Source organism: Neolamprologus multifasciatus, chromosome 22 (assembly GCF_963576455.1).
Source record: "Neolamprologus multifasciatus chromosome 22, fNeoMul1.2, whole genome shotgun sequence".
NCBI lineage: Eukaryota > Metazoa > Chordata > Actinopteri > Cichliformes > Cichlidae > Neolamprologus > Neolamprologus multifasciatus.
Window position 1 is genome coordinate 34,541,203 of NC_140459.1, and position 24,412 is coordinate 34,565,614.

General features: G+C 39.4%; 2 protein-coding genes across 5 annotated transcripts in view; both read left to right on the forward strand.

The window, feature by feature from the left end:
* On the forward strand, positions 1 to 3,586 carry LOC146493890 (neoverrucotoxin subunit alpha-like). Its single transcript, XM_085149725.1, has 3 exons — positions 1 to 130; positions 1,919 to 1,965; positions 2,114 to 3,586. Exons 1-3 carry the CDS (start codon positions 99 to 101, stop codon positions 2,701 to 2,703), a joined length of 669 nt encoding a protein of 222 aa, XP_085005851.1. The 5' UTR covers positions 1 to 98; the 3' UTR covers positions 2,704 to 3,586.
* Positions 3,587 to 18,958: 15,372 nt separating this feature from the next.
* LOC146493891 (protein NLRC3-like) overlaps positions 18,959 to 24,412 on the forward strand; it is a 73,964-nt gene continuing 68,510 nt past the window's right edge. For 2 of the 4 annotated variants that reach the window (XM_085149678.1, XM_085149677.1), the window contains exons 1-4: positions 18,959 to 19,087; positions 20,193 to 20,328; positions 22,146 to 22,222; positions 22,339 to 24,193. In XM_085149678.1, coding sequence (XP_085005804.1) covers positions 20,219 to 20,328; positions 22,146 to 22,222; positions 22,339 to 24,193 — 2,042 coding nt within the window. In that variant the 5' untranslated portion in view covers positions 18,959 to 19,087; positions 20,193 to 20,218. The remainder of the gene's footprint in view (positions 19,088 to 20,192; positions 20,329 to 22,145; positions 22,223 to 22,338; positions 24,194 to 24,412) is intronic. The other 2 variants (XM_085149679.1, XM_085149680.1) reach the window with 2 other exon arrangements.

Here is a 24,412-nt window from a genome sequence, read left to right on the forward strand (position 1 = left end):
GAAGGTTGCAAGTCTCTGGTCTCAGCTTTTAGCTCCAGTTCTTCCCATCTGAAAGAGCTGGACCGAGCTACAATAACCCAGGAGAGGCAGGAGTGAAGATGCTTGAGCAGCTAAGACTGGACACTCTGAGGTATGTAGATGGCCGTTACAGCCACAAACAGTGTCTGATAGATGAGGAAACTGGCTCTGTCTGATTACTTAATGCTGGAAACCAGTGTTATTTGAACAATCACACATATAGGAACATTTTTCCCATTTCTGGTCTAACTTAAACAGTAGATGTCTGTATGGGGTCTCAAAGGACAAAATCTCTGTCAGCAACAACGGTGCAGCCTGTTCAAACTGATCTCTGGAAAGGAACTGACATTTTCACTCTCTTTATTTATTTTAAGTTTTATCTGTGTGCAGAGACCATGTCCAGGACGTGTTTAGCCTGGCCCAGCATGAACTAGAATTAGGGGGAAGTTGTTTCCCCAGCTTAGAAAAACATATTAGTAAAAGTAAATGGATTACTAGGTCACTCAACTTAACTGGCCACCTACTAAAATGGGCTATTTTGCACTGCTAGTTTGCTGCTTCTGAGCGTTTACTACTGAAACTTGTTTGTGCTAAAATATCAAATTGATCTTCTGGACTTTGTGATAATAGTTTGTGGAAAACAACAGAAAAATAGAATGCAGTCAAAGTGAACTTTGGTCGATCAACCTTAAAATTATAATTATAATAAGAAATAATCATTCCAACAGAAAGAAGAGATTAAGAAACAAAGGGATGGAGCTGGTGGAGGAAACCGGGTCACCGGTTGGGTGTTAGGCCCAGACTAGTGGGTGTTTTTGACTGTAAAGTGGATGTAGCACTAACAACCACTGGTCCTGTTACCCTGCAGCCTGCACTGCAGGATATGTGTTGCAGCACTGAGAGCTCCAGAAAGAGCCTTCATGGTGGCCCTGCAGCCAACCAGCACTTCAGTCAAATGCTGTCAAAAGTGGTCCCAGAGACACTGTTAGCTGTAACCATCAATGACCAAGAATTGTGTCATTTAATTCAGGGTTTCCCTGTATTATTGTTTGATATCATTTCTGAATAAATAAATCAAGATGACGAGCCTTTACATGCACTTATGTTAATATAAATATACAAAAATAAAAGATAATTTTCCTGTTAGGAGAATAAGAAATAAATATATTCATCACATGCATCAAATCACAACCTCCTCCTGCAAGAGTGCAGCGTTGTGATTGGTTGATGCTGTTTCCATCATTTCTGTTTGTTTACCTTCAACAAATTTGCTCTACAGAGCATTTATTAATTAGAAGGATTATTAATAAACATCTTTCTCTCCAGCTTTTGGTGGAGTGAAACAATAACTCCTATCTCCAGAGGTCCACAGGTCCACTGGCACCTGGTCCTAACTTCACCCATGTCTGCACCCTCAGACATCCCACTGTGGAGGCCTCCTCGCCTGGACCAGTGGCTGCCCTTGTGAGACAGACTTTATGGTCACAAACAGCCCTAATCTGAGAATGAAGGCTCCTTTACATAGAAAGCAGTATGTGGTGTGATGACCGCTGCATTAGCTCAAAATATGTGATGCACTGGCTGCTGCACTCTACCTGTACTGAATCAGTTTTTGTAGCCAGTCCCAGTCTTTACATTTAATATGCAGCCACTCCCTGACAGCATGAATGTCACAGTGTGTTGAACCTTGACTGTGGCACATGTCAATGCTCCCTGGACATCGTGCTTAATAAAGGAGATTAAATGTGATTATGAGTTTTGCTCTTTTGAAGTTGAAACATTTATGTGTCAAAATGTTGGACTGTTCCTTTATCAGTGTGTAACAGTGTGTGTATGAGAGCCATGTAATGTCCATGTGTGCATGCTGACTGTGCTGCTCTGACCCCCCTCCTCCTTTCAGGGTGGAGCCTGCTGGAGTCCGATGGTTGAGACCAGGTCTGAGGAAGTGTAAGTGTGTTTTTAATGGGATTCATGAAAACAAAGCAGCACACATTCAACCATCTTCATCATGTCAGGAGTCATCATCAAAGTGTCAATCAATGAACAGATGATGGATCAATAACTGCAGCTGGATTGTGTTTGTTCTCTCCATCAGATTCCTGTCAACTCACAATCGACACAAACACAGTGAACACAAAGCTCCAACTGTCTGACAACAACAGGAAGGTGACACATGTGGAGGAGGTTCAGTCATATCCTGATCATCCAGACAGATTTGATGTTTGTGAACAGCTGCTGTGTAGAGATGGTCTGACTGGTCGCTGTTACTGGGAGGTCGAGTGGACGAGGAGGGCTTGGATATCAGTGAGTTACAGAGGAATCAAAAGGAAAGGAAGGAGTGATGAGTGTGTGTTTGGTGGAAATGATCAGTCCTGGAGTCTTTTCTGCTCTGATCATTATTCCTCTGTGTGGCACAATAAACTAAATACATCCTCCTCCTCCTCCTCTGTCTCTAACAGAGCAGCAGTGTATGTGGACTGTCCTGCTGGCACTCTGTCCTTCTACAGAGTCTCCTCTGACTCTCTGATCCACCTCCACACCTTCAACACCACATTCACTGAACCTCTTTATCCTGGATTTGGGTTCTGCGCTCACTATTCCTTTCATATGCAAATGCAACTGAAAATAATGAAATACTTTACAGGTAGAGAGGCAGTTTTGGAGTCAGTGACTCTGTGTAGTTAGTGTTACCTGTTAGAGAAACAGTTCAGTCTGTACATGTCTGTGTCTTTCACTCAGAAACACATGATGAGATTCATGGATTCAGTCAGTTGATGTTTTAAACCAGACCTTCCCAAAGTGTGTGTGTGTGTGTGTGTGTGTGGGGGGGGGGGGGGCTTGGTAAGAAAAGGAAAAAACAAAACAAAAACAACACTTGGACACTGCTAGCACAGGGCGCCTCCACAAACGCAAAGCAGGAGATGAAGCATCGCTGAATATGTTTCCAAACCAAAACCAACTTCATTCTGAGCCAAAGACTAGAAGATATGATGAAGCAAATCTTCCCTTTGGTTTCACCTGCACAGGTGCTGAGGTAGGTCTCCCTGCAGGTTTTCCCTTTGTCGGGAGCAGCGCTGGGCTGTTTAAATCACGGACAAACAGGATCCCACATCCTTGATTTTTAGTTCAAACACTTGTTGTAACGACTAACTACTCCTGACATGTTGGAGATGTTTGCTCTTTATACAGTAAATTTACAGCAGGATACAAATAACATCAGGCTGATCCTGCAGCGATTTGTTCCCCCGGTTCAAATCACAGACAAACAGGATCCAACAGCTGTTTATGTTTTTGAACCCATTTTGCACAGAGAGACATTTTTTGAAAAATGTATTGACAGCAATGTTGAATATTATTACACAGGAAAAAAACAACTACATGTAAAATAATCACACCGTGATGCCTCTGCCTTTGTAAATGGAGGGACAGTAACTGCGTGTAAAACCTGCAGACAGTCAGATTAACAGTATTTTGTCTCCATCATTCTGCAATTCATCTCATGTAAACAATAACGTGGCCACAGCGTGACGTGAAAAAAGGCACATACCTTTGACGTTGCGTGACGAACTCTGTATTCCTCGTCCACACGTAAACGCAAAAAGGGAGTTTTAAAAAATCTTTGTTTTCGGTGAAACGCCGTTTACGCGTGGACGAAACAGCTGCGTTTTTTTAAAAAATTATAAGTGCGGACGCAGCGTAAAAGAGTTAGTAGTTAATTTTCTTACTACTTGTAATGTATTGCAGATTACTTGTATTTGCTTAATTGTTCACTAAATGTTTGAGGTGTGAAATAAACCGCAATGGAGCAAAATATGTGTGTGGTTGGAGGATGTGTGCGCGCGTGCGCGCACGAGGGGGGGCGCGAACATTTTTCTTGTAAAACAAAGGGGGGCCTGGCAACTGTTTTAAACTAAATGATTCACAAATTGTTATTCAACACAAGTTTGGTGAGCAGCAGGACTCATCCTGATTTTTATTTTTGTGCTTTGTCATGTCTGTGGTGGCCTTTGGAGAATTAAACCATCCTTTAGAAACTAGATATAAATGTCATATTTTCCAACATTGATATTTTTCTGTGTTTCAGACGACAATGAAAAGATAAAGAACAGTCTGGAAATCACAAGTTATCAATTCAAATGATTATTAAAGCCACAAGAGAAGCTTCCTGTTATTTGTTCCACTCACCTGGTCATGTGATCCAGCTGTGCAGCCAATCATAACTGACATCACACTACTTCCGTGGTGAATGGACTGATTCTTGTTTAACTTTTTTTTTTCTTGTTTTTTCGTGTGAGTCTGAGACCTGAGAACTTTTTTCCTGAGACCTGACGATGTCCTAAAATGTACACTGTACTCATTAGTAAAATGAAAAACAGCCAGCGTTGATGTTTAAGACAAGTGAGGTAACAGAAATACTATATATGGCAGCGGTCACCATGGCAACATCAATGTCGGTTGCTACGTATTGTATTGATCCTGATCCTGTGAGCCTCATATCAGGATACGCTGTTGTTTGTATTTGTTTTCTTCGTTACCATTTTTTTTAACAAACTACTTTTATCTTGTCATCGTTTGTCAGAGAGTCAAACTAAATTTGGTTCATCTTTCTACAATAAAAACATATCTTCATCTTGATTATTGTATGTGCAGAGTTGTAGTTACTCACAGTGACCACTGGAGGCATGTGATCCTGATAGTTTCCCTGGAACCGTCCAGTTCATCCACATTAATGAAGCTGTTGGTGATTAACGCTCATCTGTACAACTTTAACAACAATATTAAACATTTAATCGCTCTACAAACAGTTTGTCTGATGTATAAACTGTGTCTTAAAGGATCAAAGTAAATGTCACATTGAAAGCAGATTTCACTGTAATTACTCTGTTTTAAATATTCCAAATATAATCTGGCTTGGTAATGATTTACTCATATATTGTCCACGCAGACTAAAGCAGTAGGAGATGAGATGGAAAACAATTAGAAGAATCTTTACTCTTTAATGTCACAAATTCCTGTTCCTCTTTGTATGTAACATAACAACATACATGATACAGCTGCAGCAACTGAGGCGAGGAGAGAGGCAGCAACAAGAAAACTGGAAGAAAGGAGACCAACAACACCACCTGTGGAAATCTTTCCCCAATCAAGCGTAATCATATCAGCATTTCATCAAAAGCACAGATGCTCCGACCTGACAATGGAGAGGTGTGGCAAAATCATTGAAATCATTTATTAAACAAATGAGTGCATGAAAAAAAAGAGTGGAGCTGCAATGAAAGAGAAGTGAACTTTCTTCAGTTAACACAAAGTTTTCCCTAACAGGTGACATTTAATTAAAGTGACTTTATTACCACACACACATTCAGAGGCAGTCTACAGGAGCAGAGCTGCCAGCTATTCAGCAAATGTCTCCCTGCAATCCTCACTGCAATACCTACATTTGAAAATGAAACCACCTCTACTGTTCACTAGGGATGGGTACCGGTATCTGGTGCCATGATGGCACCGGTTCTGACATAAACGGTAGTAACCAGACCGAAAAGCAGCGCACATTTCGGTGCTTTATTTCCTGAGCTGTGATACACTTTGGATTCTAGCCAATCATTTTACGTTTCTGAGGATAGTAGGCGGGTCCAGGTACGTACGTTCTTTTAGAGCAGAGCTACAGATTAAAATGTCCAAGGCGAAGCGGTCAAAGTCTGGCTGTACTTCACAGCAAAAGATGCAAACTCAGCAGCTGCAACAAGTGCTTTAAGGTGATACTGTGATACTGTCAAAGGAGGTAACACCTCAAATCTGATGAAACACCTGGCGAGAAATGCGCCGTATTTGATAGCTTGCTGCGAGACCTCACACCGAGCACAACTACTGTGGGTGTGGTGCCTGTTATCGACCCGGAGTTAGCAACATCCCCCAAAAACCCGAAGAGGAGAGTCCTGGCCCCTAGTCCTGCCAGTGTAGCAGAAATGATGAGGATGATGATGCAGCAGCAGCCGTTCTTCTCTGCGTGAGTAGCTTAATGTTGTTCGTGTGTAATTTACGTTGAGTAGGCTAACCACGTTATTACATTAATGCATGTAAGGTGAGCTAGCAAACATCATCATAGCTACATGCAGCTGTCTTCTTGTTTGATGGCAGATACTCCCTTCACCCTGGACAAAAAGGCTAAAATGACCAAAGAAAAAGTGGAAAACAGTTAAACATGAGAGGTTTTTGGACAAAGTTTGTGTTTTTTCCATTGTTTAAGCTGCTTCCAGCCAAGAGTGATACCATATATGCCCCATAGCTGCAGAAAAGGCTAACATTGTTATCTTTTTACAAAAAAACAGCTAAACATGAGAGGTTTTTGGACAAAGTTTGTGTTTTTTCCATTGTTTAAGCTGCTTCCAGCCAAGAGTGATACCATATATGCCCTATAGCTGCAGAAAAGGCTAACATTGTTATCTTTTTACAAAAAAACAGCTGAACATGAGAGGTTTTTGGACCAATTATCACCGGTATCGGATAAAACCTAAACGATACCCATCCCTACTGTTCACACATGAAAAGTCATGTGAATAACCATTTTTCCTCAGATCTCTGTTTTAGTAACTCTGAAGTCTGAACTTTTGATTTTTGCATTCTGTTTGTACTGATAACTGTCAGTGGATTATTTTGATCCCAAAGAAATCTTGTACACACATGTAGTGATGGGACGTGTGCACTGAAACAATGGTTAGGAAACAGAAATCGCCTGAGAATCTGCTCATGTTTAAGATTTCTTCTTTAGAAACATTTTCTATGGCTGTTCCCAGTATGACCAGTGATACAAAGCATGGAAAATGGGGATTAGTTCATTCAGACAAATACACTTTTTCAAATGTAAAAATAAAGAAATGAATCAATAAAATAAAAGGTAAAAGAAATAAAAAATAAGGGTCTGAGGCGTCTGTCTCACTGTATCCATGGCAACAATTTACTTTCTGTTCCTTCATATCAGAACCACATCTTTGAAATCAAAAACATTTAAGATTCAAATTCAACCACAGATGTGTTCAATTAAATATTAAATGAAGCAGTGCAATGTTTTTATCACTATCCAAATTTGAACTCTAAGTAGAAGATTTAAAAAAGCAACACACACACACACACACACACACAGTATGCAGACATGATTTAGGTGATGATAATATAACGGCTGCACATACCCGTGGGATGATTCATGTCCTCTTTCTTACTCTATGCAATGATGAACTTCTTGCTTCAGGACCTTCTTGATGAATTTGTTTTCTAATCCACAGTTTTCTACCTGATCTGTGTGTTTGAAGTAAAATGTGTTACTTCAAATGTAAAAGTTAAACAGACAGAAAGCATCAACGTGGACTTCAGTCAATGTTTTGTGTTCATACAGGTCAGCTGTTGCACACAGAGGTCCTGGATTTACACTGTGCCCTGGTTCCTGTGTTTCTGTATGTAGTTTAGTCTAAAGTGGATCCTCCTCATGTACAGACTGAATTATCTGTTCAACAATCAGCATTTCTGATTCATGGATTTCATTTGTTTTTACTTGTTTTGACTGAGATTTCAACATATCTGTGGTGGCATCTGTTCAGTGTTATGGAAGTTTTACAGCACTAATCTCACTTCACTCTGTAACATAACAGTGAACAATATTACTATTAGAAAGATTATTAGAGAAGCCACAATCAGATGATCCCCTATGAGGTGTCCTTGGTTATAGTGTGACGTCATCTGAGGGGAGAGAGAAGAAAGAAACACTTCAGTGTTAATGAAAAAGTCATCAGTCTTCTTATGGGAAGAGACCTCCACCAGACCAAGACAGGTAACCATCCAACACGTTCTCATCCCAAAACCTAACACACCGATGCCATGTGACAAATCGATGCTATGTGACTATTAAATTCCCTTCTTTTGAATTCTTTTGGCGACAGAGAAAGACTTCCGACTCAGAGTGGTCAAGTTCAAAAAATGATCTTTATTGTACATTTCTGGAAACGGAGACCTGTACCCACTAACACACGCTCAGGTCTGAAAGCATTAGAAGCCAGAATGGGTATACATAGTTCTGCTATAGGTCACACACAGACACACACAGTTTCCATCAAAACAACTCCTTCTGCTCTGACTAATGTGTGTGTGTGTTACTTAGTTCCACTTTTTCTGTCTGGTTTCCTGTATTTTATTAATATGCCTCTGCAGCTCTGCACTAAATTTCCTGTTTCTTAACCTCCCCTTACTAAAGCCTCTGTTGCTAGGCGACCTGTCACCCTCTGACCTCTCTCACAGACTTTATTACAAAGCATCAATTCTTCTCTTGATTATTCAAAGTTGGTTCAAAATATCACATTCAGGACTCTCTAATCAAAAGGATTAGCCTAATTATTATTTCTGTGTGTAAGCGTGTTTGCATTCACCCCTAAGCACTCTGAGTCCTTTTCCTACCATATTTCAATCCAGACAGTCACGCTGAACGAAGCTTATGACCTTCACAAGACTGAGTGGCAACTCCTATCAGTGCAATGTGTGTATGAAAAATGATTATAATGCTTATTCTAGTAAAAGAAATCATAAAGAAAACAAACATTTTCAATCAGTTAAGCTTAAGCATAAAAGCAATTACTTATGCCTAAGTTTTACCGTGCCTAAATGATCAAACACACACAAAGTCAGACACTGATCATATAATCCATTGTTTCAAATTAGACCTAAAACTTCCCCTTTTGACACATCTTCATGTGTCAAACAAAACCACAACTAGAAAATTAAAAGAAAAAGGTTCATCATATCATTTGTCAGAAAACCTCAGCGATTCTCCTCTCGAGTATATTTGCTCCGGGCCTGCAAACCTGTGTTTAAATAATAAAATCAGTTTAATTATCATGTTAGATCTTTTCAGCTCCTGGCTCAACCCAGAGCCTGCATCCCCAGAACGACCTAGAAACAAAACTGTATATTAGCATCAACTTCCCATTTAAAACTCAGTTCCCCCCCCCCCCCCCCCCCCCCCCCCGTCCTTCCCTCACTGTGATCCACTCTGTGCTATAAGAAACTAAACTTAAAACAGAACAGCTATCAGTCATGTGCTTCATACAAAATTTGTGAATGTTTTAGTTTCACGTTGATCCTCTGAGTGTCATAGTACTTCTTTTTTTTTTTATTACTTTTTATTTTATTTATTTGAACAACTCACCTGTCCATTACGTATACAGTTTCTTCAGAATAACAAACATTTCCATCGTTCATTTCACATTCTTTTTTTTGTATGCCCATCTTCATTCAGTTCAGTCTTTTTCTTTTTTTCCTTCCGTTGTACGTCAACCATTTTCCCCAGTCCTTCAAAAAGAGTTCTTCCTGTAATTTCAGTTTATATGTAAGGTTCTCCATCTCCATAATGTGATGGCCTTCTTTGCTGCCAAAAGGAGAATCTTAGCCAGGTAATGATCCTTTACATCTTCAGTACCTTCCAAGTACCCTAGATACAAAACAAGGCAGGTTCTAGGAATTATATAACCTAATATATCACAGAGAGCTGAGTGAACTTTAACCCAGAAAGTGTGAATTTTTCTGCATTTCCAGAAAATGTGACTGATTCTTGTAGGTCTGGTTCATCCCATCCACACAGCCTCCAACATTGTTGTTGTGTATTGGTTTGTTTATTTTTAATCTTAGGTGTAATAAAATAGTGAATTAGATTTTTCCAGATGAATTCTCTCCACGTCAATGAGTGAGGCGACATTTGTTGTGATTTGGCGCTATATAAATAAAATTGAATTGAATTGAATTGAATTGAGTTGTATTCTTATGTTCTTTCCATGTTTCATACCCTCTCAGTCAGTGTTGGGAAGGTTACTTTTAAAATGTATTCCATTACAGATTACAGATTACATGCCCCAAAATGTATTCTGTAACATATTCCGTTACGTTACTCAATGAGAGTAACGTATTCTGAATACTTTGGATTACTTAATATATTATCATGCTGTTTACAACTACATGAATGTACTATTGCTGTGATTTATTACTGTTACTGAAGGTCCGCGGCTCCGAACCGTAGTAAAGGGACCTCTGGCTAATACGGTGGGTTCTGTGTCGGGCTGGTAGCTGAAAACTAGCTTTACTTTGTTGTCTGGGTCAACTTTGCTAGCAGAGACAGAGAGAGGCGTTGAAAGGCTGCTCCAACAGAACTTATTGTTTCAGAGGAAAACACGAACACGGTGTACAGTCGAGTCTTAATAGCTTACTTACAACTGGGCTCGTCAGGCTCTCTTCTTGGCTGCAGTGGTTATTATTATATTTACATGCTTCCAGCTCCCGTTTTTGCTCGATGACAGCTCGTACTTTTCCTTTTTCTCCCTCCCTCGCTCACAGACACATAACGGGTATGGCAGTCCATTCTCCCTGCAGCACGGACTACACTGACCATGATGCTACATTCTTTAGAGCTATACCTGTAGCATTCTGCTTATTAGCTTAGCACAACAACAACAACAGGCGCTCTCTCACCCAGGAAACACGCAGAGAGAGAGAGCGTCACCCTGTAACCATGGCAACCGTAACGCTGCCGCCTGGAACAACAGAACGTAGCTGTCAAACAAAACCCAAACAGTCCTGACCCGCCACAATATGAAACAGGGAAGTACCGCCGTGTAATCCATTTATTTCAACAAAGTAACTGTATTCTAAATACCACCTTTTTAAACGGTAACTGTAACGGAATACAGTTACTCATATTCTGTATTTTAAATACGTAACGGCGGTACATGTATTCCGTTACTCCCCAACACTGCTCTCAGTGATTTCTTCACTCAGCTCTCTTTCCCATTTTACTTTAACATATACAGTTGATTCCTGTCTTGATTCCATCAAACATTTGTATAGGGTAGACACCGTTCTTGGAATAACACTTTTATATGCCAGTATAATTATTTTTATAATAGGATGGATTTTTTTCTTTATTTATTTTTATGTTTTTATTAAAGTAATCTCTACAACAATATGTTATCTGGCGTATCTGTGCAGCACGAAAATATTCTTTTAAATTAGGAAGCGACATTCCTCCTTTCTCCTTAGTAAGCTGTAAAGTGGTGTATCGTACCCTTGGCCGCTTGCCTTCCCAGACAAATCTAGATATATACTTATCCCATTCTGAGAATTGGGTGTGAGGTATGCTTATCGGAAGAGAGAGGAATAAATATGGCAATCGTGGTAAGATATTCATCTTTATCACGTTTATCCTGTCACTAAATCCTAACAAATATGTATTCCATCTTTCCATATCCTGCCTTATCCTGTTATTTATATGTCCATAGTTACTTTGATATAGTTTGGCATAGTTTTTGGTTATATTTATACCTAAATATTTAAGGGTATTTGCCTCCCACTTTATTTCCCATTCCTTAAGATTTTGAGTTGGTATACAATTAAACATTAGAACTTGAGTTTTAAGTATATTTACTTTGTAGCCAGAAAGCGTACCAAATTTTCCTAACATCTCTCTGAGCTCTGTTTTACATACCTTGCTTTTACTTCTGTTTCATATAAGAGTAAATTATTAATTTTCTTCTTAATATCTTTCATTTGTAGTTGTATCTTGACATCTACCTTACGTTTGTGTTTATTCTCCAATTGTGACAATTCATCCACATATTCATTATATTGCTTCATTCTTTCTCTTTTAAGGTTACTTGATATTGCGATGAGTTTCCCACGTATAACTGCCTTCAAACAGTCCCATAGAATAATTGGATCGGTTTCACCGTTGTCATTTTCTTCTAAATAAGTTTTGACATCTTTTTGTATTTGTTCTACCACAGATTTATTGTTTAATAGCCCCACATTTAGTCTCCATATTGTGTTTTTCGGTCTACCTTTAAGATAGATTTTTAAGTAGATAGCACTATGGTCCGACACATCTGCTACTCCAGTCCAACAATCTGCTATTATATCTCTATTCCCTTTTTGCATAAAGAAGTAGTCTATTCTTGAATATACATAATGTGTTGCTGAATAATGACTATAATTCCTCAGTAGTGGATGCAAAGCTCTCCAGACATCAAAATAGTTAATGTCTTCCAATGTACATCTTACTAATTTTGGAATTGAATTTTTATTTTTCTTCAGGCTGGTTGTGTCCAGGTCACTATCTAATATCACAATGAAATCTCCTCCACATATGCACATACCTTCTGCTTCTAGCACAAGAATATCAAAAATTAATTTAAAGAATTCCTTATTACTTTCAGGGGGGGCATACACATTCATCAATGTGACCATTGTTTGATTAATCACACCCTTCACAATGACATATCTACCTTCCTTATACTTTATTTCTTTGTGGGATTGAAACTTAAGGGAATTAGTTATGAGAATTGCAGCCCCTCTTTTCCTAGAGTTTGTATGAGAGCTGTAAAAGGTGTTTTTGAACCCAAATTTCCTCAATTTTTTGTGTTCTATTTTTGATAAATGAGTTTCTTGTAGGAAAGTTATCTGTGTCTTCTCCTTTTTCAGTTTAGTCATAATCTTGGCTCTTTTAACTGGTCTCGGATTATAATATTATTTTATGCCATGTTAGACCCCTAATTAAAGATTGTGAATTATTATGTAGTTTTAGTTTGCATTATTCTCCTGAATTAGAAGAAGGTGATAACTATTACATTTGTTAAACTGATCTGCATTACATTAGACTGCTGATTTATTGTGAATGAATGATATTGTTTTATGATGCATTATACTGCTGAGTTATAAGAAATACGGTTCCAGAAAGTCATCGCCTTATTTGTCTGGTTAGAAGAGAACAGAGCATACTGCCCCATCTCAGCAGGAGCAGATAAACAGGGAGCCAAGGTCGTAGTTTAGGCGCTGTGTGAGAAAGAATGTGAATGTTTAGGCTTTTATGATGAGGTGGGGGCCACTAGAGGCTATAAGAGTTCGATCAAGGCTCCACCATTTTGAGATCTGATGCTGTCTGCTGTATGGTGTCCATCTCCCACGCGTGTGTTCATTAAATCATCGTTTGACTCAACCCAGCCGGACCAGTGTTGTTATTTTGTTGTTGTTATTTTGGTTTTCCTCTTGTATCCATCCCCAATATTTGAATCCGTAACAGTTTTGGGGGCTCGTCCTGTGGTATTGGGGTGGAAGTTTTGGAGGCTTGGACAGTCCGAGGTGGTCAGATGGGCAGACATTATCCGGCAATCGAACTGAGTGGACAGGCGCCTTTATAAAAGAAGTAGGCACACGCCTGTTGATTTTATATGAAGGGTGCTGAATTGGACGATAAAATTAAATGTCTATTCAGTAAAAGTTGCCGGTGAGTGTCTGTTTTGATTTTGATGAAAAATCTCATGAGTTTTCAAAGTTGAAATAAGGTTATAAGTTATAATACTGGGTTAGAGTCCCAAGATAAAGGAAAATAATACTGGGTTAGAGTCCCAGGTAGTTTGATAGGGAATTGGTCATTTTGTGAGTTAGAGTCTCCATTGTCCATAACGTTGCATCTGCTTCAGTCACACTCTTGTTTTTGAGTGTTGTCTGTTGTTTAAAAGTATTATAAATTATCTAAGGACGGCAATAGCTAAGAGGCGCATAGCGTGGAGGTTACGCTCCCTCCTGGCCGCGGACGCGCGACCTTGACCTGTCGGCGAACAGGGTTAGTTCAGTTTGGCTTGACTGTGGGGTACAGGGCATCCTGGAACAAGCTAGGAGTTAGAGTCTCCTTACCGTGTTGAACGGTATCTGTGCTTTTGTGGACACTTTAAATTGAGTTAGGGACTTTAGAGATGAGGCCAGATACAGTTAGAGTCTGATACTGGTTAATTGATTACAAAAAAGTTGGACTTTCTTCGGTTGGACCCGTTAACTTAAATTTGTCAAAATTGTTAGGCGCTAAAACTTTCAGGCCTGAGAGTGATTGTAAATATAAGACGTCTTTATTAGCTATAAAATAATAGAGTTGAGTTTGAAACGAGGCTGTGTGTGACGACAGCGCGCTGCAGCGCTGCGAGCTATTTTTAGACGGTGTGTGAACATGCAAATGAGGTGGCTGCTGTGAAGCCCACAGAGGACTTCCTGTTTAGTGTGTTATTGAGTTTTATAAGTATGATTTGCAAACAATGATACATGCCTGTAATTAAAACGCTGATTTTGCTGATTATAATATTACAAATAAAGTTTTGAATGACTACGGTGAATGTTTGATGTTTGGCTGGGTTTTGATATAGGAGAGACGGCTTTGTAGCTGCTGGGGGTGAGTGACCGGAAATCTGCATGCCCATAAAAGGCAACTGCCTGACTGTGTGAACTATGCACCAAGAGAGAGAGAGAGTAAAATCTAGGCAGATGAACCAAATGGATGTTTTAAGAAAAATAGTAAATGGGTGTTTTAGTCTCTTAATACAGGTGGATTTCTCTCAACCTGGAAACCTGAGTACAGCGGCAAAAGGATAGATTAACAAAATTGGGACGACAGACAGGCCAAGCTCTGGCTCAAAATTTTACAGCTTGACCTCTCACTTTGTCCCCACCCGAAAAAGAAGCTTAAAGGACATCTTCTCCTCCAGTTATCGGTTACCATCACTGGAAATTTTCAGGCAAGTTTTTCACTGAATTGTTTTTGGCACCATGTGTCCCTGAATCTCACAAGCAAGCTCTAATTCCTGGCTGAAGACATGGAATGCTGTTATTTAAGGTGGGAAATTAAAATTTGGGAAACAAAATAAAAACACACACAACCAGAGAAATATATGAGAAAGACACGTGGTACAGAAATGCCTTGCTTGAAAAAAAAGTTAAAATAACCCACCCACAAACGCACACACACGCAATGAAGAAACAGCTTACATTCATGAACACGTGAAAATTTTCCAGCAAGGTTAAAGCAGCAAAACTTAACATACACCTGTTGTTGAATGATAAAGTCTATCCACTACCAAGGTTATTATCGTTAAGGAAAACTAACGAAATAACGAAAACTAGAAGTGAAAAAACATTTTCGTTAACGGAAATAAAAATAAAAACAAAAAAAAGGAAAACTAACTAAAACTGTAATGAGTGTTCACAAACCTAACTAACAATAGCCAATATTTGAATCCGTAACAGTAGCAAAGAAACAAAAACAAAAAAAACAAAAACATAACACATGGACACTTTTGGCCACAAACAAGCTGAAGGGATGGTGATTTTTTTAATGAACCCAGATTGTTAAAAAAAACAATTAGAATCAAATTTATTTATCAGCAGCATCAATAGTAACAAAAATACAATTTAATTTTCGCTGTCAAAGTCGATTTAACTGAAATTACGTGTTTCCGGTTACTGTGGAGGTCGCAATATGGCGCTTTCCGGTGGCTGCAGCCAGATGCTTTTTTTAAAAAAATGTTTTATTAGTAATATTAACATACAAAGAAAATGCACCATATATTACACATTCAGAGAATAAACATTCCTTACATATTAGCAACTTTCTTACATAAGAAAAATAAAATATAAAGATGGGGTCACATAATTTAACAGATTATTAACTCACTAAATCAAAATCTTCCACAAAGGAAACAAAAAAAGCAGCCTTTTTCTTTTGAACTAAGGTCAAAGATTTAACCAACAGGTTTAAGTCGTTTTTCCAGTAAGCTAGTGTTGGTTTGGTCTTAAAAAAATGACATTTATGTATAAATTGCTTGCACAAGATTAATAACACATTAACACCATAATTAGCTTTCTTTTCTTTCAAAAACACTCCAAACATTATCATATTTAAGGTAAATGGGGTAATTTGAATCCCACTGGAATAAAGCCAGGTATGAAAATCCAACCAAAATATTTGTATAAAATTGCACAAAAAGAATAGATGGTCCAAATCCTCCTCTTCTGTTTCACAAAATACACAATTACCAGTTTCTATTTTGAATCTATGAATCTATTTTGAGTCTATTTGTCGGGTAAATTTTCTTCAAAATTTTAAATTGGACTTCTTTCCCTTTAGGAGGGATAGGGAAGGTGATATAATCAGTTCTTATTTTTTCAATTTCTTCCCTTTGGAAATCTTTTAATATGTAATTACGTCTAAGTAAATTTGGAGAATAAAGACTCCTTAATGAAGATCTTAGAAACTTATTATTGCATTTAACATCACAAAATCAAATACACAGCAAATTCAAAAGTGTCAAATGTTTTGGTGTTAGTAGTCTTAGAGTTAATTTTACTCTAAGTAGAGTAAAATTCTTTTAATGTAACTCTGAGGTGTAAAATGATAGTAGTTAAAACCGAGTGTTATAAATGAGTGTTTCTATGTCAAATCTGGAGGTGTTACAATGGAAACATTAACTCTTGACCTCTTAACTCTGAACTCCTAGAGGGGCTATGACACCAATAAAGTAAATTCACAGACTCCGCCCCCAGCACGGCTCCAATCGAAGCTGAAGTGAAGCCGTTTCAGAACATTTTGCTCTACATATTTGAGTTGTTTGCCATGCTTGGTAAGTCATGTTTTCAAAGATTGTTTCAATTATTATTATTAGCTTTTACTTCTGTGGCTCTTTGTAGTTGAGACAAAGCTGTGTGAAAGGCATTAGTCATGTTGCTCGCTGATAGCATAATATTCTGTTTTAGCTAGCTGAAAGGTATTGTTTGCGGGCAAATACCACAGCCTTGAAAAAAAGCTTGCATGTGAATTTTCAGTTAAATTTTTTGATCAAATACACCTAAAACAATGTCTAGAATGTGAAATGTTGGTATAATGGTGCTACTTGAAGCCTGAAAACGATCTCCCATAAAAAAACGAGCAAACAGCAGTAGCAGACGTCCTGACTGGTTCTACGTTAGCATTTAGATTCCTCCAGAGTTTTGTGCACACGGTTTAGGTAAAAATGAAAAAGGTTGAGGTTTTACATTTAGTTCAGTATTACCTGTTGTCTGTGTCCTTGTCTTTTGGGAAAATACTTTACACAAGTAATATCTCAAAGAGGATTCTTTTTTTTTTCTGTGCTGCAATTGATTTGTGCCATTAATTAGTGTCAACTAATTTTTATTCAATCTCCACATAGGATACACTTGTGAAGATGGAATATGGGGGAGAGCAGAAGTGCGCTGAAGTTCCACAAAGTGATGAATGAAGGACGTGCATATTGTATTTTGTATTTATTGAAATAAGTGATGAGAAGGCTGTTATTTGCATTTACCAGCTCACCTGTGTCAGACCTTTTGATAAACAAAATTCTAATGAAAGTGAGAACATGTACACTGTTACATCTTTAGAAAATGTTTTGAAATTGTTGTGCACAGTTCAGAATAAATGTTTTTCCAAAACCATTGCATCTTTTTAGTAAATGTTTATTTCCAAAAGAAATTTCTAGAAGTTCAGAACAGTAAAATTCTCGCTTTTTAGAATTAATTAGAAGATAACTCTTACGTAGTTAAACTAAAATACTCTTTGAGAGTTAATATATAAACTCTTAACACCAAGTGTTAAATTATCAACTCCAGAAAGATTTGGTGTTTAACACTAAATCAGAGTTAACGTACCAACTCTCCAAAAAGAGTTAAATTAACACTCTCTGGTGTGGACCCATATAGACACTTTAATAGTGTTGAAATCAAATCTGACAGTGTTAATTTGGACATGCTGGATTTGCTGTGTACCATCTATATATGATTGCCTTAACTTGGGGGAGATGTCAGAATATATTATATCATTTACAACTAGGTTTTTAAGTGACAAAGGAATGGATTTTATAACCCGATTAAATTTACTTTTAGAACATTGGATATTAAACTTATGGCAAAAATCTTGATGTCCTAGAACATGTCCTTCCTCATCTACAAAATGGGCAATTGCCCAAACACCTTTTGATAACCAATCTTGAATAAAAATAGATTTTCTGTTCATCAGTATATATCTATTGTTCCAAATTGGGCTATTATGTGGAGTGAAATTATGTTTAAATAACATTTTCCAATAAAGAAGGACCTGTTTATGGAATTCAGAGAGTTTAACAGGTAGCTGAGTAATTTCAAAGTCACACTTTAGGAGAAAATCAATACCCCCCAGTGTGTTAAAGACCTTACTTGGTATAAAAAACCAAATGGAGTGTGGATTATTTAGGAAGGATTTTAACCATTTAAGTTTCAAAACACCATTCATTATATCAAAGTCAATTGCGTTTCCACCACCTTCAATGTACGGTTTAACCAAATCATCTTTAGATATATAATGGCACTTATTCCTCCAAATAAAATTAAAATTCAAGCTATTAATTGTTTTAATAACTTTATTTGATATTGATAAAGAGTAAGCTGGATATATAAATCTAGATAAACTATCCATTTTGGTTAATAATATTCTTCCAAAAATTGTGATGTCTCTTTGTAACCACTTATTTAGGATTGTCTTACATTTGTCAACATTATCTGAAATATTTACTTTTTCCAAGACTTTGTGATCTTTTGAAATTGTGATGCCCAAATATTTGACCTCCTTCTTCACCTTTATACCGTACAGTAATTGTGAATGACACTCCTTTAATGCCAATAGTTCACATTTATTTAAATTGAACTTGAAGCCTGAAGCTTTTAAGAATGTAGTGATTATTTGTTTTACCAGGGGAATCTGATGTTCATTTTTTAAGAAAAGAGTAGTGTCATCCGCAAGTTGACTAATTATTAAAAAATTATCCATAATCTCAATTCCGGCAACGCTGCTGTTTTTAATTAGAATTGCAGCATCTCCACAACCATTATGAATAACAACGGAGAGCTTCCACACCCTTGCCTAATGGCTGCAGCCAGATGCTCTTGTGCAATCAATGTGGATTGTCAAGACTGAGAGACCTCTTCCCTCTGACCCCTCCCCAAACCCTCAAACCCGCCTACCCACCTCGACATACAAACTCTGTGTGGCTTCACGTGTTCTGTTGATGTTTACATGATTGAAATAACTTGAACACAAACACAAACAAACAAAGAGGAAGACCGCACCGGAAGGACAAAACTACAAGTCCCAGCATCCTCTGTGTTTAGGGAGCAGCAGTGAAAGTGAAAGTATTGAGCCTCCGTTCAGAGCAGCAGCAGCAGGAAGGTGGTGAGTGTTAACATGAATATGTTTCTTCTGATGACATAAAATAATTCCACGCTGTTCGTGTCTGTGGGTGAAATGTGAGGCCGGTCGGCTCCTCTGAGCGCTGGTTTCCTGTAAGTAGAGAGGAAGTGAGTTTAGCTGAGCCTCCGTTTAGCTGAGAGAGCAGGAGGAGAGTGAGAGCTGTGCTGAGGCAGGGTGAGTGTTAACACCGCTCTGACGTTACTGTCTCTGTGGCGGGAACAACAGGCTCCGTCAGTGGAGGCAAAAATAATCAGACTTTGGTTTTTCAAAGGAAACAACTTTATGTCGGAAGTTCCCGCACGCTCATTGGATAACGACTTGTCAATCTCAAGTTATTAGCCAATGAGCGTGCGGATTCACAGAAAGACCCGCCTTTATCACGGGACTTTAAAAACTACAATGGCGACAGAAACTCCGTGAGTGGAGTTCAGGGTGACGTTATGAAAGTGTGACGTTTGAGCCACTTCCTGTTCTCAGTCCCAGCGTCCTGATCACCGAGGTTTCTGTTGCTCTGATATCTGATATTGATTATATTGGTAAACAGGCTGTAGCATAAACATCAGGTCTGTTCTGAAAACTGGCTTTATTTTTTCAAAGTAAGGGAATATCTGTGGTGTGATACCGCAGGCTCATGGGCTAAGGACTTGGATTGACAAGTCAAGCGCAGATGATTGTGTTGTTTCTTATAAAGGCTTGTGTGTGTGTGTCCTTGTGTCAGTGGAACTGAATCAGTGTGTTAGAGAAAGTGCTCCTCTGCTGTGCCGTCATCGTGTGGATGCTTCTTTTAAAGTTGGAACTCGTGTTTTTATGATCTGCTTCATTTCATTGAACCTTTATTTCTAACCATGAAGTCCCTTTGAGGTTACAGCCTCCTGGTTAGGTTTAGGCTGTTATTGTGCTTCAGGCTGAAATATGAGGAGTAAGGAGTGGGGCTGGTTCGCCCTCATGACCCTCACCATAACACATACGTCACAGGACAGTGTTTACCACAGAAACTCCATGAAATGATCAATGAGAGCTTTAGAAACCCGTCAGTGTGATGCTTCCAGTACAACAGCACCTCTGAGTGTGTGTGTTTGCCTCTCAGACTAACTGCACCCTGACATCAAGAAGATGGAGGAAGAGGATGGAGCAGGATCTGCAGCATCCAGCTGTGTGTCTGTGAGGAGTGACCGGTCCAAAGGAAAACCTCCAGACTTCAGTAATGAACCTGCAGCAACAAAGTAAGAGAGCTGCTGACTCATTTATTCAGTGTAAATAATGATTTTTGATGCAATGGAAGAAGAAAAATGACTAAAACAGTTTTAAAAATAAGGATTAAAATATTACAAACTATATTTTTGAGTTTCCTGATGTAGTACAAAAATATATGAACATAACTGTATATAGGACAGATATTTTACGGTTCTTTTAGGCAGCACCAAAAAACAAAAAGACTATTTTTAAGCTGTCTGAGGTAGTGAGTCAACATGTCACACTGGGTCAAAGGTCAGGGAGTAAAAGTGTGTTTTAAAGGAGGTTTAAAAGCAGCGAGTGAAGGAGCCTGTCGAGGTAAATCGTCCCATAACTGATCAAATTGAGTTGGTGGACCTCTGTGTGAAATCAAGCATCTGGTTCACAGAGAGGATAACCCTCAAATGGGCTGTACAACATTATATAGTGAGACAAAAACAGAGATTATCGTAGCCATCGCTCTCTCGCATGGACGTGGCAGTCTTGCTGTCTGCTGCGAATCCTCCCCGTACCTCCGTGACCTCGTCTGGTATCTGCTCCCTCCTCTGTAAGAGACAGTAAAGGAAAACACGTCTCTGCCTAGTCTTGAAAATCTAATGTTATCATCCATTGTTCTTCTAGGGCCTCTTCTTCTCGTGGCCTCAGCTAACTGCTAATATTTAAATGGCTAACATTAACATGTGTGCCAGCCAGGTTAACATTTATGATGAACTATGATTAATTAACTGATGTTGAAACTGGAGCTTTACTGACCTCTGAAATTCCTCCTAAAGTGTTGTTCAGTGTTGTGACAGTCAGCTGCTTCAGCTGCTGCTGGGATGGGCTGTGGCAAAGAGAACAGAGAAAATCTAAATCAGAGTTTTTCTCTGAATTAAAAGCAAGGAAACAACAATATATTCTACATGGTGAAACTGATGGTTTCTGGTGTTTGTGTCTGTTTTTCTGTATTTCTGCAGGTAAAGTGTAAACTCAGATGAATCATACCATCAAATGTTAAAGGAAAATATCAGGATGAGTGTCTGTGAGCTGAGAAGGACGTGAAGCGAGCAGTTTATCCCAGAGCTGAAGCTGCTCTGTGTGCAGAGATGAGCTCAGATTCCTGCTGTGATTGATCAACAGTCACAGAAATGTAGACTTGTAGTTATTACTGCAGTATGGTCACAGCAGATACTCATAAACATGTATTATGAGGATGGATGATCAAGTTTCTCACTCTCTCCTTTAAATCTCAGTTTTTTTCTTCTTCACAGTTTATCTGTTAATTTATTAATGAACAACACTGAAAGAGTTTCTGTTCTATTTCCCCTTGAACATCACCTTATTAGGGCGGCATTAGGAAATAGCCCCCCTCCAAAGAATGAATAAATGAATGATGATAATAATAAAATGATTAAAAAGCAGAGCTCAGAGTGGTAGAATGGTCAAACATGGATCCACGGGTGCTTCAGCTGCATTTGGTGACGTGACTAAAGCAAATCTTTCAAATAATCCCACCATCAACGGGATGTTGTCTCCTTTACTACGGTTACTTTACTTGGTCACCGTGTGAATTTCTTTGAAATGAACCAAATTCTTTTATTTGTTGGTTGTTGCATATTTAACCTCTACAGTCAGGAAAGGAGGAGATGAGGCCTCAACAATGTTGGGTTGTAGCTGTGCTTCAGGTTAGAGTGAGTGTCCATGGAATAAATGTAAGTCAGTGAACTGGAAACATGACTGTGTTCAAACTTTGTTTTCCTTTTTATAATGAGTCTAATCAAAGGTGGACAGAAGTATCTCCACTTTGACTTTTCTGTGTCACCATCAGAGCTTCTGCACAGTGTGGAGAAAGATCCAGAACCAGAGCTGGACTGCAGACAGCCAGTCAGAGCAGCTGTGTACAAAGTAAGACTGAACATCTGTCTGCTGATGGACTCATTTCTGAAAACTGGACTTCTTGTGTTGTTCAGACATTGAAGAGTTTTCTTTCTCTTTAGTCTCATTGTTTTTCTTTCTTTCAGCAGATGTTGGTCTGCAGGAGGTTTTAGATGAACATAAGATCAGTCTGAGGAGGAGATGTGAACGTGTGACTGAAGGAAGTGATGAAACAGGAAGTGATGAAACAGGAAGTAGAACCCTCCTCAACACCATCTACACTGAGCTCTACATCACAGAGGGACAGAGTGAAGAGGTTCATACCCAACATGAGGTGAGGCAGCTGGAGACAGCTTCCAAGATGGACGCCCTCCATGACGCTCCAATCAGGTGCCAGGACATCTTTAAAGCCTTACCTGACCAACAGAGACCCATCAGAGTGGTTCTGACCAACGGCGTGGCTGGTGTTGGAAAAACCTTCTCAGTGCAGAAGTTCACTCTGGACTGGGCAGAGGGCTTGGAGAACCAACATGTCAGTGTGGTGGTTCTGCTTTCATTCAGGGAGCTGAACCTGATCAGAGATGAGCAGTACAGTCTTCTGGAGCTGCTCCATGTTTTCCATCCAACATTACAGAAGGTCACAGCAGAGAAGCTGGCTGTCTCTCAGCTTTTGTTCATCTTTGACGGCCTGGATGAAAGCAGACTTTCATTGGATTTCACCAACAGGAAGCTGCTGTCTGATGTCACACAGAAGTCATCAGTCAGCCAGCTGCTGACAAACCTCATCCAGGGGAATCTGCTTCCCTCGGCTCTCGTCTGGATAACTTCCCGACCTGCAGCAGCCAATCAGATCCCTCCTACATGTGTTGACAGGCTAACAGAAGTACGAGGCTTCACCGACGCCCAGAAGGTGGAGTACTTCAGGAGGAGATTCAGTGATGAAGAGCTGTCCAGCAGAATCATCTCCCACATGAAGACATCCAGGAGCCTCCACATCATGTGTAGAATCCCAGTCTTCTGCTGGATCACTGCTACAGTTCTGGAGCACATGTTGACTACAGAGCAGAGAGGAGAGCTGCCCAAGACCCTGACTGACATGTACTCACACTTCCTGCTGGTTCAGACAAAGAGGAAGAAGAACAAGTACCACGAGGGGCATGAGACGAGTCCACAGGAGCTGACGGAGGCTGACAGGGAAGTTCTTCTGAAGCTGGGGAGGCTGGCGTTTGAACATCTGGAGAAAGGAAACATCATGTTCTACCAAGAAGACCTGGAGCAGTGTGGTCTGGATGTGACAGAGGCCTCGGTGTACTCAGGAGTTTGTACAGAGATCTTCAAAAGAGAGTGTGTGATCTTCCAGAAACCAGTCTACTGCTTTGTTCACCTGAGCATTCAGGAGTTTCTGGCTGCAGTCTACATGTTCCACTGTTTCACTAACAGGAAGACAGAGGTGGTAGAAGGTTTTATAGGGAATTTCCGAGACGAATACGAAAACAGATCTTTTTTTAAGAACATGTTCAAGTCTTATAGCTTCCCATCAATGGATGCCTTTTTGACTAAAGTCATGTATAAATCCCTCCAGAGTAAAAATGGCCACCTGGACCTTTTTGTTCGCTTCCTTCATGGCCTCTGTCTGGAGTCCAACCAGAGACTCTTAGTAGGTCTGCTGGGTCAGACAGAGATCAGTCCAGAAACCATCCAGACAGTCATCAACAACCTGAAGAAGATGAACAGTGATAAAATCTCTCCTGACAGAAGCATCAACATCTTCCACTGTCTGATGGAGATGAACGACCTCTCAGTACATCAGGAGATCCAAGAGTTCCTGAAGTCAGAGAACAGATCAGAGAAGCAACTCTATGAGATCCAGTGCTCAGCTCTGGCCTTCATGCTGCAGATGTCAGAGGAGGTTCTGGATGAGTTGGACCTGCAGAAGTACAAAACATCAGTGCAGGGACGACAGAGACTGATTCCAGCTGTGAGGAACTGCAGAAAGGCTGGGTGAGTCCAGATGTGATCATTAACATCATTGATCAGTGTAGGTTAGTAGTTTAATGTTGAAAATAAAATCAGATTGTAACCACAAAGTGTTTGTGTCCGTACGCTGCAACCTTCCACACCATCCTTTATCGTACAGACTCAGCAGCAGCTCCATGGATCCCAAATCCAAGAGTGGAGAACAGATTTGAAGTGTGTCACATCCATGCAGTCACAGCTGTT